At 34.9% G+C, this 13,916-nt stretch overlaps 1 protein-coding gene across 2 annotated transcripts in view; it reads left to right on the top strand.

The window, feature by feature from the left end:
* Positions 1-12,353, top strand: part of LOC123557860 (uncharacterized) — a 96,031-nt gene extending 83,678 nt beyond the window's left edge. Inside the window, exons 1-2 of one of the 2 annotated variants that reach the window (XM_053544225.1) lie at positions 9,529-9,843; positions 10,601-12,353. In XM_053544225.1, coding sequence (XP_053400200.1) covers positions 9,591-9,843; positions 10,601-11,259 — 912 coding nt within the window. In that variant the 5' untranslated portion in view covers positions 9,529-9,590 and the 3' untranslated portion in view covers positions 11,260-12,353. Of the gene's footprint in view, positions 1-9,528; positions 9,844-10,600 lie in introns of those variants that run through there. The other variant, XM_053544227.1, reaches the window with a different exon arrangement.
* The last annotated feature ends 1,563 nt before the right edge of the window (positions 12,354-13,916 follow it).

The raw sequence follows: 13,916 nt of genomic DNA, 5'->3' as shown, positions 1-13,916 counted from the left end.
TTAACTGGCACGAAACTAGGCGAAAATAACCGTTGTCTATAAAAGGTGTTGATGTTTGATTTCACACTATTGCCCTTACTCTGAATTTAGCGTCTCCATGTTTCATTCTTTATAGGCTGAACACCACTAAATCCAGCTCTTCTTTATTTCATATAAAAGCCACTTACTTCATAACGGTTTTTCGACATTTTCTAGCATATCAGATTTTCAGAGACTTATATTCCCATAAAGAACTAGATCGCTACTTTACAAAAACAAAAAGAAAAGGGGGTGTTAACTTTTATATAAGAAAACTACAGTTCGATAAATACAACCCGCTGAATTTACTAGTTTTCGCTTCTTTCAATTTCTCTTTTCGAGACATTAAATTCTTACGCCGCCATCTTTACCTAGCATACGATAGGAACATGCCGATTTCAATAGAATGCAAAGTGATACATACTGAAACGCGGTAGGGTAAAAGTAAGCACGTTGCTGTCGAGAAAGTGCACTAGGAAAGGAAAAAAGTTAGTACTATTTATATTTGGACTACTTGTGACTAGACCAGCGGAGGCTTACATTCTATTTGGTAGTGATCAACCTATAAGAAAAAAATTTTGTTTGATTTTTCCATGAATTTGCATTCATTCTCAAGGTAGATTCTGCTTAGTTTTGTTGCAAAAAAAAAGACAATATAGAGAAATGAACATTCATTACAGGTCACCCCAATCCCCAAAAATACGCGAAATTTAGCCCTGTGCAAGCAATATTTCGATTTATTTTACCTTATTCGTCGAATTTTCATTCAAGATCCATTTAATCGTTACAATGTTTGTCCTTTTCATTCAGAAGCATGCTTATTTCAATAATATTTAGACAATTATAGTGCTAAAATGCGAGAAAAGACATTTACTAGGTCCTAAAACGGACCAAAATAGAGCCACCTGGTCGAAAATTCGATCTAAATTCCAAAATCACAAGAAATTTTTAAGAGTTTTCAGCCATTTGTCACCGTTTTACATCATTAAGAATAGATTAATGGCATTTTTATTTATTTTCGAGGAGTTTGACAAAATACCATGTATTGCCCCCTTATAGGCTGAACACCACTAAATCCAGCTCTTCTTTATTTCATATAAAAGCCACTTACTTCATAACGGTTTTTCGACATTTTCTAGCATATCAGATTTTCAGAGACTTATATTCCCATAAAGAACTAGATCGCTACTTTACAAAAACAAAAAGAAAAGAGGGTGTTAACTTTTATATAAGAAAACTACAGTTCGGTAAATACAAAACGCTGAATTTACTAGTTTTCGCTTCTTTCGATTTCTCTTTTCGAGACATTAAATTCTTACGCCGCCATTTTTACCTAGCTTACGATAGGAACATGCCGATTTCAATAGAATGCAAAGTGATACATACTGAAACGCGGTAGGGTAAAAGTAAGCACGTTGCTGTCGAGAAAATGCACTAGGAAAGGAAACAAGATTAGTACTATTTATATTTGGACTACTTGTGTCTAGACCAGCGGAGGCTTACATAATATTTGGTATTGATCAGCCTATGGATTTTAAGAAGAATGGCGGCTTTGCGCGCCATAGATAAATAAATATGTATGTTAAAAAGGTCTTTGGAAGCATTAGCACAAAACTTAAAGTCAAAATAGCAGACTTGGTTTATTAAATGAAAAGTTTGACATCATACTTGACCCCTAGCACCGGCTTAAGCAGCTACTCTATTGACCCAAGTGTTCAGAAATAATAACAACATTTAGCCGATGTACGTGGCTGAGGCGACAAAGTAATGATAAGTGCAACACCCCTAACGCCCGTAACCAAGGACCAAGGTGAACATTTAGAGTTTATGAGTTTTATCAAATACATGCAGTTATATACATGTACAATGTTGGCTACTTGTAGAATCTGGCACTTAGGCCAACTATACAAAGATCGCTTACTGTATGGCGGCGGTACCTCTGTACTAAGAAAGTTATTCTAAAGAAAATATATCACTGACTGTTTCAACAACTTTTCTCCCTCTATGAACATCTGCCCACACATTTGATATAAGATATAATAATTAACGTTTCACAAATATTTAGGCGATGTGAATTATACAGAGACCACAAGACTAGACCATTGAAATTGTATTAGGACTAATTTCGTTCGATATGAGTGTACCCAGAAATGTTTTAATGTTTATAAAAGAAGGAAATGAGAAAGGCCGTTGCCTACAGTAGTGTGTGTGTGCGTGCGTGCGTGCGTGCGTGTATATGTGTGTTATAAACATAATATAATCTATACACAAAAATGCACAAAGCAAAACAAATAGACAACGATGACAAAATAAACAAATAAAGGAACGCATTCGGGCACCGCTCTGAAACGGTCAATTGCAACACATCACTTTTTTTAATTTGTTAATGGTGCGCATTTTGTTATGAGGTACAGGCATCAGACCTAAGACCACAGTTATTTTTACTATATGTTTTATATAGATACTGACCACTGTTACAAATTTGCCTGCATTCCAAACGCTTAAAAATTACCTGTACTCAACAGAACTATTCAAGAGAAAAAAATCCAACCACAATAAACATGGGATTGACTGGCTCTTTGTTCCACCAAATCACATATGTATGAAAAATACTCTCCAAGTGACCGTAAACAGGCAAAACTGGCTCTATCAAAATGTCATGTTATGCATATTGTGACATTCTCATTCTGTCAAATTGTACATGTACCTACTATTTCATTTCTCCTCTATTCAATTATGCCATTTATTGCAGGTCTTTCACAATATACACCATCAAACAGACGAACTACTTTCGGAGTAACCACTTCCATATTGTGGTCAACCATTGGAAATTAACTGTACTCTTGTTTGTGCCCTCTATACACATTAAGGTGGCAGGGGAGCGGTTTTTTTTTTGTAGATTTTAAGCAAGTCCACGATCCGCAACTGTTTTTCTTTATAGGTTATAAGTACAAAAAAGCAGTACTTTTGCTTTACATAGAGAATAATAGGTTTAGTGCCGTAGATGAGAAAGTTTATCTGGCGAGGTGGAGGAGGTTATCGGGTGAGCCGAAGGCGAACCTGATTACGTCCGGAGCCGAGCCAGATAAACTTTCTCCATCTTAGACACTAACCTATTATTCTATTTATCTTGTCATTACTTCATTTTCCGATATTTGGCAATTTATTTTACAAAAATAAGTGTGAGACAACCGCTTTAATGACGTCATGTTCGTAATGACGTCACTTATATAATGACGTGATTACCGGCAAAATCGCAATAACTTCTTCGTTTTTGAATAAAAACTCATTATTTGACCACTCATTTTCTTAGTTCGGACATTTCCAACACAATGATGATGGTTTCGTTGCAAAATTTCTTATGACAGCAATAACGATCATAAGGTCACATGATCAACTGACCGTATATCACTGGTCACATGATCAACTGACGGTATATCAAGAAAGATATACGGCACCCTGATATCGGGTCGAAAATACTGCAAGTGACAGGATAAATTGTGATATGGCACTAAGGTATGCTTCAAAATGAAAGCATTAATTTTGACCCATGTGGTCACCTTTAAAAGGAGTAGACATGACAGCCTACCCATAACCCCTCTTTAAATCAAGAAAGTTTGAGCATTTTTTCCTTACTTCCAACACTTGCAATACACTCGTTTGTGTACCAACATACCATTACACCAGGTTTTCATATAAATCAACCCTTAGGTCGCAAAGCCCTGCTAAGCAAAGTGTCTGTCAACCACTAATCAGGAGAAAAACCAGGACAAAGACACTTACTGTAAAATACCTGATTCATTTAAATCTGCCTCCATAAATAATGACTCACAAAATTTATGGCTCTAGGTGTAGCCAAATATTCGCATTTGCTATTTATAGCTACATGCATGTACACATTGATTTCTTTTAGAATAAACTTTCAATAATTAAAACATTAATATTAATACATTTTGAACAAAGCTACCTTAAATATTTAAATGCTACCCTAAATATTTACTTGTCTACTTGAAATGGCTGTTATCAGCCCATTTATCTAAAACATAATCACGGTGAGGATGCGTACACCGGATATTGCCATTTAGTGATAAGGTATTTTTCGAAAACGTGATTATTTTTCGTCAACAAGGTAAGTAAAACCCCATTTACTATTTCATTATACTACTATAGAAGAAAAGAGCATTACTTTTAATACCCATATACTGTGTATATGCTCTCACAAGCGTAAAATGAGTCTTATGTAGAAACGCTAAAATTTGTGATAAAATGACAACTTTATTATTTGATAAATGCATGCCGTGAACACATTTCTCCCAATACCATCACCTATTTGCGTTGTGGGGAAATTTCTGAATCGCACGATTTATTTAGTTACATATAAAGAAAATATGTGCAACATTTCAGCTTTGTAAATGTTCAAATGACGGAGAAATAGGTCATAAATGAGCGTCGATGGTGTACTGTGTATTGTGTTTTTAAAATAATATTTGAACTGTATATTGTAGTTTCGTGTACTGAGTATTGATATTGAAAATCCTGCATATTTTCAGTATTGGTGGTCATTAAAAGACAAGGCATGTAATGGCCGATGCACGACGTTTGGTCGAAAGACAACTAGTCTAATTAAAATTTTGCCTACTGGTTTCTGGTCGAATACGGTAGCTGGTCTAATAAGACAATTGGTCTATTCTTTCTTTATAGATGCGACATTTCGTCGATTTCCTTTTTTCTAAAAGATTATCAGATTCGACTAATTGTCGCAGGTCTTTTTGGTGCTCTGTGCTTCTATCCTCACCTGTTATCTTTTCTTTACCCAAAGAGTTATTACCTGCGGCCTGGAGGCCGCAGGTATATTGGAATGCAACAAGTAGTAAAGCACATGGAGACTGGGTGATTTCACGTGATATTTTACCGATATGCGATTGGCTTATCGGATTTATGGAACGCCGTTATTGCAATAAAGCTGGCACTCTGTATCATATATATAGAGAAAGTCTTGTGACCTGAATTCCTCATTCATTATTTCATATAATTTATTCAAACTTTCAGCAGTGATCAATATTGATACTTAGTTGTGCATAAGGGATTTTTTAGATTCCTCTTTGTTTAATTTCTTGGATTATGGTCTTGAGTTGTTTTGTTTTGCTCTATATGTCAATTAAGTCCAGGTGAAGGCATGAATCACATTTGTGATAGCTCTAGTATTTTTTTTAAAGTATTTCAATAGTCAAGGAATGTGGCCAGTTGAGCTAAAAGTTATGTCATACATGAAAGGGAAATATAGTTACTTTTGCTCAAAACAATAACTTTCAGAATTAAGAAATATATATTTCATAGGTCTACTTGTACAGCATGTAGAATGGAGTTATTTTTCCTATGTAAAGCGTAATGGTATGATAAAAAACAAACAATCACTCATAAGTTCCTTTTTAGCCTGGTATAACTTCTGGCCGCAGGAAATCTTTCGACTTGTAAAAATAAATAGAACGGCATCTTGAAAGGCATTATAGAGCAAATCTCGCCAACATCCCGCGGCTGCAAACGAGATCTCGTTACCGGAAGTTCTCCACGCGCCATTTTGTATGCGAAAGAATGACACTGTCAATTAATTAATTATCACCGTATGACCACGCTTTTTTAATAGTAAGAAACGTGTATTTTGTGCTTAAGACTATTTCATATTAAACAAATGTTGTTTTAGAAGCTAATTGGCCCAAATGATAGAATGTCTTTTCCTGTTTGCAGATGGCATTAGACTTCACAGCGAAAATAACAAATAAAACAGTTTGAACACTGAAATTACAACTTACAATTACGGCGACATGCCAATAGTCACTCCGAGAAACTGTTTAAGACTAGCCATTGCAAGTGCAGGCCCAGCCACAAGTACACCCGTGTTCCTCAGACAAGGAAAAGAAAGATGAATCTTTATGTAAACTTCCTCAGACAAGACAGTATCAACCTCTTCGGCAGATACACTATACTGACTAAAGGTAAGGGTTAGGTTTAACATAGGTTTATAATAGTGTACCGGAAAGGTTGATAAGGTAATCGGACAAAAATGTAGCACAGGATATGATGGCAATAAGTGTGGAAAAGGTTTCACCTTATAAGAAAAGCAAACATGAAAATATGTAATCCTGTTGCCTTTAAACTTCAAAGAGAATAAGCCTTGGTCAATAGATGACCCCTATTGATTTTGGTGCCAATAGGTCAGTGGTCAAGGTCGTAGAGGCTTTGAACTTTTAAAGTGGTTTTTACTCAATAAATTTAGACTCAAATGACCTAGAACCTTCGAACTCCATAGACCTTCTAGTTTCTCTTGAAAATTTCTAAACTCCTCAATTCAATTTCTTGTGTAACATATCAGAAAGCTGACAGGTATATTTATTTACAAATAATATAGTAAGAGCTAATTTTATTGCTTTAAATATATTGTATTTTTACAGTTTCTGAAAGGTAATCAGCTCACCACTTGCTTCATACGAAACAAAATAGGTGTCATATGCATTGAGCATTTTGTTTTAAAAGTAGGAGGAAACAGTGCCATGTGTAATTCTTGAAATATATTTTGCACACTTCATTTACAAGATATATGCCATGTCTATGCAAACAGTTCGTTATTACTTTTATATGATCAACTTCCCTGTTGGTCAAAACAGTATATTTCTTGTCAAGGTCAACTTTGAACAATAACAATTATCTAAACGATCAAGAACTGACCTGAAGATCATTCCGAATGTATGCATGTATTCATTCTGTTGAATGTAAAATGTTTAGGATCTTTGTTATTTTAGGAATTTGTGTTTACGTTTCAAGTTTGTTTAATAAATATTTTAATGAACTCGACTATTTTTTCTTTATCAAAGTAAAAAATGACTTTTAAAATATTGCTTGTCAAATAATGCTTAGTAAAATAGATCTGTCACAACAGAACCTATTTCAGTATCAATGCCCAGTCTTTTATGTAGGAATAATGTACTCTCATCGCATTTATGCAATAACTTGCTGCTTCTTTTAATGTCAATTAGTCGTCGTCTGTCTGGCCTCTTTCCTCTTAATTCAGCGTCAGAAATGTGGTCTCTGATATGCAAATTATTGTATAATTGTTAAATCCTCGGAAGAGTTTAAGCCTGTTCTAAAAACAACTTGCATTCTTCACTATACCTCATATTAACCAAGTTGTCGATTGAAAACATCTTGCGACGTCAAGACATACAGAAATCTATATCAGCTAAAGAAAACTTTCCGATTAAAGGCTATGTATTCACCCATCTATTTTGTCAAATTCTTTCAAAGACTGTATAACAGTGTATACTCTTTTAAAACCTCGTCTGTCCATGGAATTGCACTCTGTGTATCTTGAGGGTTTCATGTACACCGCCGTATATGACTGTGGGTGTCTCTAAATTATAATTTTGGTACTGGTTCATGTGTAAATGTTGAGTTCTGCTAGAGGGCGTGAATGTTAGCATGCATTTCCACTGCTGTCCATGAACAGGCTCAATCAAACCAAGCCTGCATCATTTTCAGTTATAATCTTTGGTTTTCCACTTTTTCTGTTTCATCCCCCAGATCTCACGATTTGCCCAAATCAAATTTGTCCTTACAACCTTTTTGAAGGGGTTTTCTGCTGGAAATTGGTCCCTTTTGAAAGTGGGTTCCTTTATGAAACACGTATTTTAATATATTCTGAATCAACAGTAGTTGTTCTGCTTTTTTTCTCTGCATATTTCTGGTGTTATCTTGTAATTTACTTTTTTTGCGGTTTTGGTCGTAAGCGTACTATATCTATTTTCGTAATTTGGGTGGTGTTCATCAAAATGACATACAATGGCCTTAAACTCTTTCGTCGATTCAAACAGACTCCTATAAACATGTTCAATCTGCAACGAAAAAATTATCACAATGTAGTATTTATAAGTAGGTCAGGCTTTCTGCAAGAGATTGAGAGTAACACTTTAGTGGCATACCAATGTCAAATTTAAAAAGATACCTTTAACTGTTTTTTTTAGATAATTCATGTAATATCAACTGAAACAATGCTCAGCATCAGATAGCGTAGAAATAGAATATACATTTACAACTGCTAAGCACAACAAAAATTATTGCCCTCTGTTGCACTATTATGACTGTGAGTTACGATTTAGAGCTTCTTACATAAGTTACAACAAAATATTTATAAACGTTATAGGGATCAATGTAAAACATCCCGTATCTGCAGGGCTGAAGACATTTATTTTAATTTACTCTTTTGTACTTTTAAAAGGAATTGGCAATGTACAATTTGCAAGATTTGTTCTATAAAACTCAGTGACAATGTCAACAATTTATAGTACAGTAAAATGCCAATCTGGCTTCCTAAAAGGTAGATCTGATGACAGCCCATTCAAATTCATCTTCTGTATAATCGGATTTCCAATATTGCTATTTTCATTCCCACCAATCTATCTTTACTTGAACCAATCAGACGACTCGTTTCAACTAGGCTAGAAGGAACTTGACTCAGATTTTGGCTAAAATAAGTTTTCTTTAGAATAAAAGTTCCATTATATTATGAACATAAGAACATGATATTTTGTTTCTATACTATCTTTAAAAAAAGTGAAAGCAAGAGAAAATCACGCCCGAGTCGGGAATCGAACCCGGGCCGCCGCGGCAATAAATATTTTCCTGCCTTCTTCACCAATACACCAAAGAGGAACACGTACTTATCGATGGTTAAATATAAAGATTTATATTATAATTCAGGCAGTACCTCCGGTACCCCTTACGAACGGTTTTCGATTTTGAAGGGAAAAAATAAGAAAAGCAATTTCTTATTAGATTTATAAACCCGTACGTGATATTCACATATATCGAAAATTGGAATCCCAGGTTAAATGTAGATTTTTTAAACTTCTATTTTCACTTTCAAAATAATGAAAGCAGGGATCTGATTGGTGAAGATGAGTCTCAATAGCCTGTCGTCAGATCCAATGCGTAGCGTTAATTGGAGATGATTTTAATCAGTAATATGTGATACAGGTCAATACACAGTACATATATTTTTAATACACAATACATTGTCGGCGCTCATTTATGGCCGATTTCTCCGTCATTTGAATATTTGCAAAGCTGAAATTTTGCACATGTTTTCTATGTATGTAACTAAATAAATCGTACGATTCAGAATTTTCATCACAAGACAAATGGTGACGATATCGGGAGAAATGTGTCCCCGGTCCGCAATTATCAAATGATAAAGTTGCCATTTATCACAAATTTTAGAGTTTCTATTTAAGACTGACTCATTTTACGCTTGCGAGCATATACACAGTAGCTGGTTACTAAATCTATAATCCCTTTTTTCTATAGTAGTAAAATAGAGTAGTAAATTGGGTTTTTATTTACCTGGTTGACAAAAATCAATCACGTTTTCTGAAAATACATACATAAAACGCCAATATCCGGTGTACGCATCCTCACCGTGATAATGTGATTTTCTGAAAATGGTGAGTAATAGATTTCAACTATAGGGAAGTTTACATGTGGGAATTATTTGATTATAAAGTCTGAATTCGAAGGAAAACATGGAACAATACGAAGTTGATGATAGATTTGTGAGCGAGTCTGGTCAATTTGACTTAACACTGATCATTGGCAGACATAAAATCCTGGTATCTAAAGCAGTGTTGAGCGTTGCCTCGCCAGTGTTTCGTGTGATGTTAGAATCGGACTTCAAAGAGAAAGACATGAACGAAGTCAATCTCCAAGGGAAAAAATATGAAGATTTTGTAAAGTTTCTATGCTGCATTTATCCAGATCGACTAGAACATGTCACAGGTAAGAATACACTTTCTTTTCTTTGTCTTGAAACAAAATGTCTGCAGTTAAATCTGTTAAATTTAGTGTAAGATAGGGAAACTTGAAAGACAAAAGCATCTATGTTGCAAAACTGTTTCAAACAGCTAATTAAGCAAACTGGCATGATTTTGCAATGGTTTAACAGGATTACTGTAAACTGGATCAGTCTGGTGTGCCTGGTTTTGTTAAATGAAAAGATGTATTAATGTTTGTTTTATCTAATCTTTAGTCATAGAGATCAGAGGTCCGGATAAAATTGGAACTCGGGAGTAAGGTGCTTCACATATATTATTGTAAGAAGATTCGTCTTAACTATTGGATTATTCTAAGAATCTTAGCAAAAAAAAAATATAAAGACAGATATGTCCTAAAATTAATCAAGTTATATCCTATTTGAAAGTTCATACTTAGGAGAGAACTTCTGATGATTTTTTCTGAAACCGGTCCCTGTTTTGTACTTTAGTATTTCTACTCAGTAATAAAATATGCAGAATCTAGACAAGTTGGAGAGAGGATGGGACTTCCGAATAATGCAAGAGTTTTAACTAAACTATCGAGTAAAACAACTCGTCCCATCAACGGAAAACAAACCGATGACAGGGATTTCCGACAAGTCTTTACAACTTTCAACAATTCGAACAGTAGATCTTATTCACTGCAAAGTCCATGTCTGTAGTGGAAGTAAATACCATTGTTTCTTTCAACCCCATAACTTAGTTTTGTGTTCTTTTTGCAGGAGAAACAGTTTACAAGATTCTACCACTTGCTATTGAATATCAGGTGAAAGTTTTGCAACAACGATGTCACACTCTCCTTATAAAGATAGTCAGAGAAAAGCATGTTACAAATGCGAAGGAGATATACAGACATATTCAGCTTGCCGAACTCTACACACTTGACCAACTGAGAGACAAATGCATTGCCATAGCATCTGAATTTACACTTGACAAGTCCATTGAAGCAGAAACAGCCTATCCAGTTTCTGATAAAGCTCTGGTACAGGTAAGGAATATTACCATCAAACGATATGAGATGGACAGAGCCGATGATGAAGTTCTTTTTAACAAGATAACGACTAAGTCCCAGTATGCAATTAGTAGTGGCGATTATTTTCATTCCATGGCTAGCGATAACGTACAAAAAGATGATTACAAAGGCACTGTTAGAAATGAAATTAAGAGAGGTTCCAATGATGTAAGAGCTGTACGTCTATGCCTTAGGTATTTTAAAGACGATAGAGAACTGCTTGGACAAAGTATAAAGAACCTGAAAGACAGGCTAACAATGCCTAGGGCTACGATAAAAACAAAAGGGGAAAAGCCACAAGGGCCTTCACAGGAGGAAGAAATTGAACTCCTTCCTGAAATGATTAAGTCAAACCTTTTTCAGTGTTGAAAAAAATCATGAATAATTATGGAAAGTGAATATTATCGACAAAAACAAAACAATAAAATGAAACTACAACATATTTCAAAACTGGCGAGTAACGCTTCAACTGCAAAGAATTTCAGGTTGAAATGAAAAGCTCTACATCTCAACGATATTGTATAAATATTGTGTTGTCGAGATGCCTTTTACTTCAATGCTTATATATATATTATGACGATCAATTGTACGCGCATCTTCTATATTATCTCTTAAAAACTTCGATATAATAGGCTAATATGATAGCACCTTGTTCTGGGATGCTGTGTTCGGCTTGATAGCATTTTGCCAGGTCGGATCACACTCAGCGCTTGCGCGCCGAGTATGATGTGACCACGCAAAACCCACGTCAGGCTATCAATTTAGATTCGAAACGCATGTGAGCTGTTAAACGATACTGAATGTTTGGTGCATTAAAATGAAGGTAATATATTCCAAAACCTACATTTTTATATAATATCATTTCAAACATCTTTAGGCTTATCAGTGGCTTGCAACAAAATATGCACTGTAATATTGACAAGTAGATTACGATTATTGTCGTACTGGGCTGAATATTACATAATTGAATAATAACAAGTGAATGAAGTATTGCCTTGCAATACAAAGTCCCCTACTGGAAGGCACCTAATTTTCTCTACTGCAGTATAACGTATTGAACTGATATCTGTCAATGATTTATAAACAATATTGTATACAATATGTTATAACAAAATACTTGGATTAAAACTTGATATATATATAACCTACAGTTGTTTCCATATGGATTTTTTTTCGGCCGATTATAAAAAAGTTATCATATAAGTTATTTATAGTAACAACAAAGCAAAATTAATTCTAAAAAAAAAGAAAAGAAAAGAAAAAGAAAAAAGAAATCTATACAGTATATGTCCACAAGAAACTCTTTACCAGGTAGAGATAGGTCAAAATACACATACAGAGTGGATGTTACATGCATGTTGTACCACAGAAAAGTGGTCTCGATTTTTCCCTACGGCCAGTAATAAAAATGTTACAATATAATCTATTTATAGTAAAACAAAGGGAGGCAATTCTAAAAACAATGCTACCTCATGGTGGTGAACATTTGTGCCAAGTTACATCAAAATCCGTCCAAGCAAGAAGAAGAAATGCTCTGTACAAACTCATTCTTGAATTTTACCTTTTACCTCTAAGTGTGACCTTGACCTTAGACCTAGGGACATTGTCTTGCGCCTGACTATCTGTCTCATGGTGGTAAGCATTTGTGCCAAGTTACATCAAAATCCCTCCATGCATGAAGAAGAAGTGCTCCAGACAAAGTTAATCTTGTATCTGACCTTTGGCCTATAAGTGTGACATTGACCTTAGACCTAGAGACCTGGTTCTTGCGCATGACACTTCGTCTCATGGTGGCAAACATTTGTGCCAAGTAATATTATTTCGCATGACAAAGTTATAGACTAAACAGGAAAAAAATCCTATTGACATTTGATCTCCAAGTGTGACCTTGACCTTTGAGCTAGGGGTCTGAAAGTTGTGCATGACACATTGTCTGATTATGAGGTACATTTGTGCCAAGTAAAATTAAAATCCCTTCATGGATGACAGAGTTGTGGACCGGACAGGAAAAAAATCCCTTTTGACATTTGACCTCCAACTATGACCTTGGTCATTGAGCAATATTGAAATCCCTTCATGGATGGCAGAGTTATGGACCGGACATGAAATTGCGGACGGATGGACGGAATGACGGACGGAAAAGCGCATTCCTAATAAAGAACATCATTTATATCGTTTCTGTTCGAACTCTTCATAACTGGTTATATTAAGGTTTTTAATTTTAGGTTATCTTGAGAAGCTACTGCCATTTATGTTCAAACACTATTCATTTGTCTTGCCCTATGACAAACAAATGGTCTCAATTTTTTTCAAACAGGCTGGGTGGTATTTTATCAGAGTACACCTTGAGGAGAAAATATTTAGAACAAAATAAATGAATGTGTAAATAGTTTTATTTATCAATATGAAATATAGACAACATACAAATGTGAGTGGAATGGTTGTTACAGGAATGAACTTCAAAGTTTCACTGCCTTATACTGGGTGGAAAATAACCCCTACATACATCTACACAGAAAGATCTATATCACACAGAACTTGCTGCTCCACCTTTGTCTAGTGGAAACTATAAACGTTTATTGTATCTCAATGCTATAGCATGTCTTCAAACAGGAAACCTTACAGAAAATATTGAATTACATGCAGTCTATTTTACAATTTCAGATACCATAACTGATATACTTGAATGTGCAGTCATGCGATATAACCGATAATGCAAATATATTCACAAAATGAATGACTAAGAAAACTCTGTGTTGTTTCCATCATATATAAGGCTTTACCTCTATTCACAAGGTTATGACATGTACACAAAGGGTTCAAAATATGGATATCTAGCCACATTTTTCCTAAAGCCTCTTATACCATATAACATAGAATAGGAAATACTTGAGATAAATCGCACTGGTATTTGAGTTCAGTTTGAGAGCAGCCTCATGAGTGATTTCCATAAGCGTCTCATGCAATCTTTCCTTGCAAATACTCAAAAATATTAAATATCAACTATGCAAAGAAACAAAAATTCT

Source organism: Mercenaria mercenaria, chromosome 5, assembly GCF_021730395.1.
Source record: "Mercenaria mercenaria strain notata chromosome 5, MADL_Memer_1, whole genome shotgun sequence".
Classification (NCBI taxonomy): Eukaryota; Metazoa; Mollusca; class Bivalvia; order Venerida; family Veneridae; genus Mercenaria; species Mercenaria mercenaria.
The sequence above is the reverse complement of the archived record's forward strand: the minus strand, read 5'-3'. Positions and strand labels throughout refer to the sequence as shown.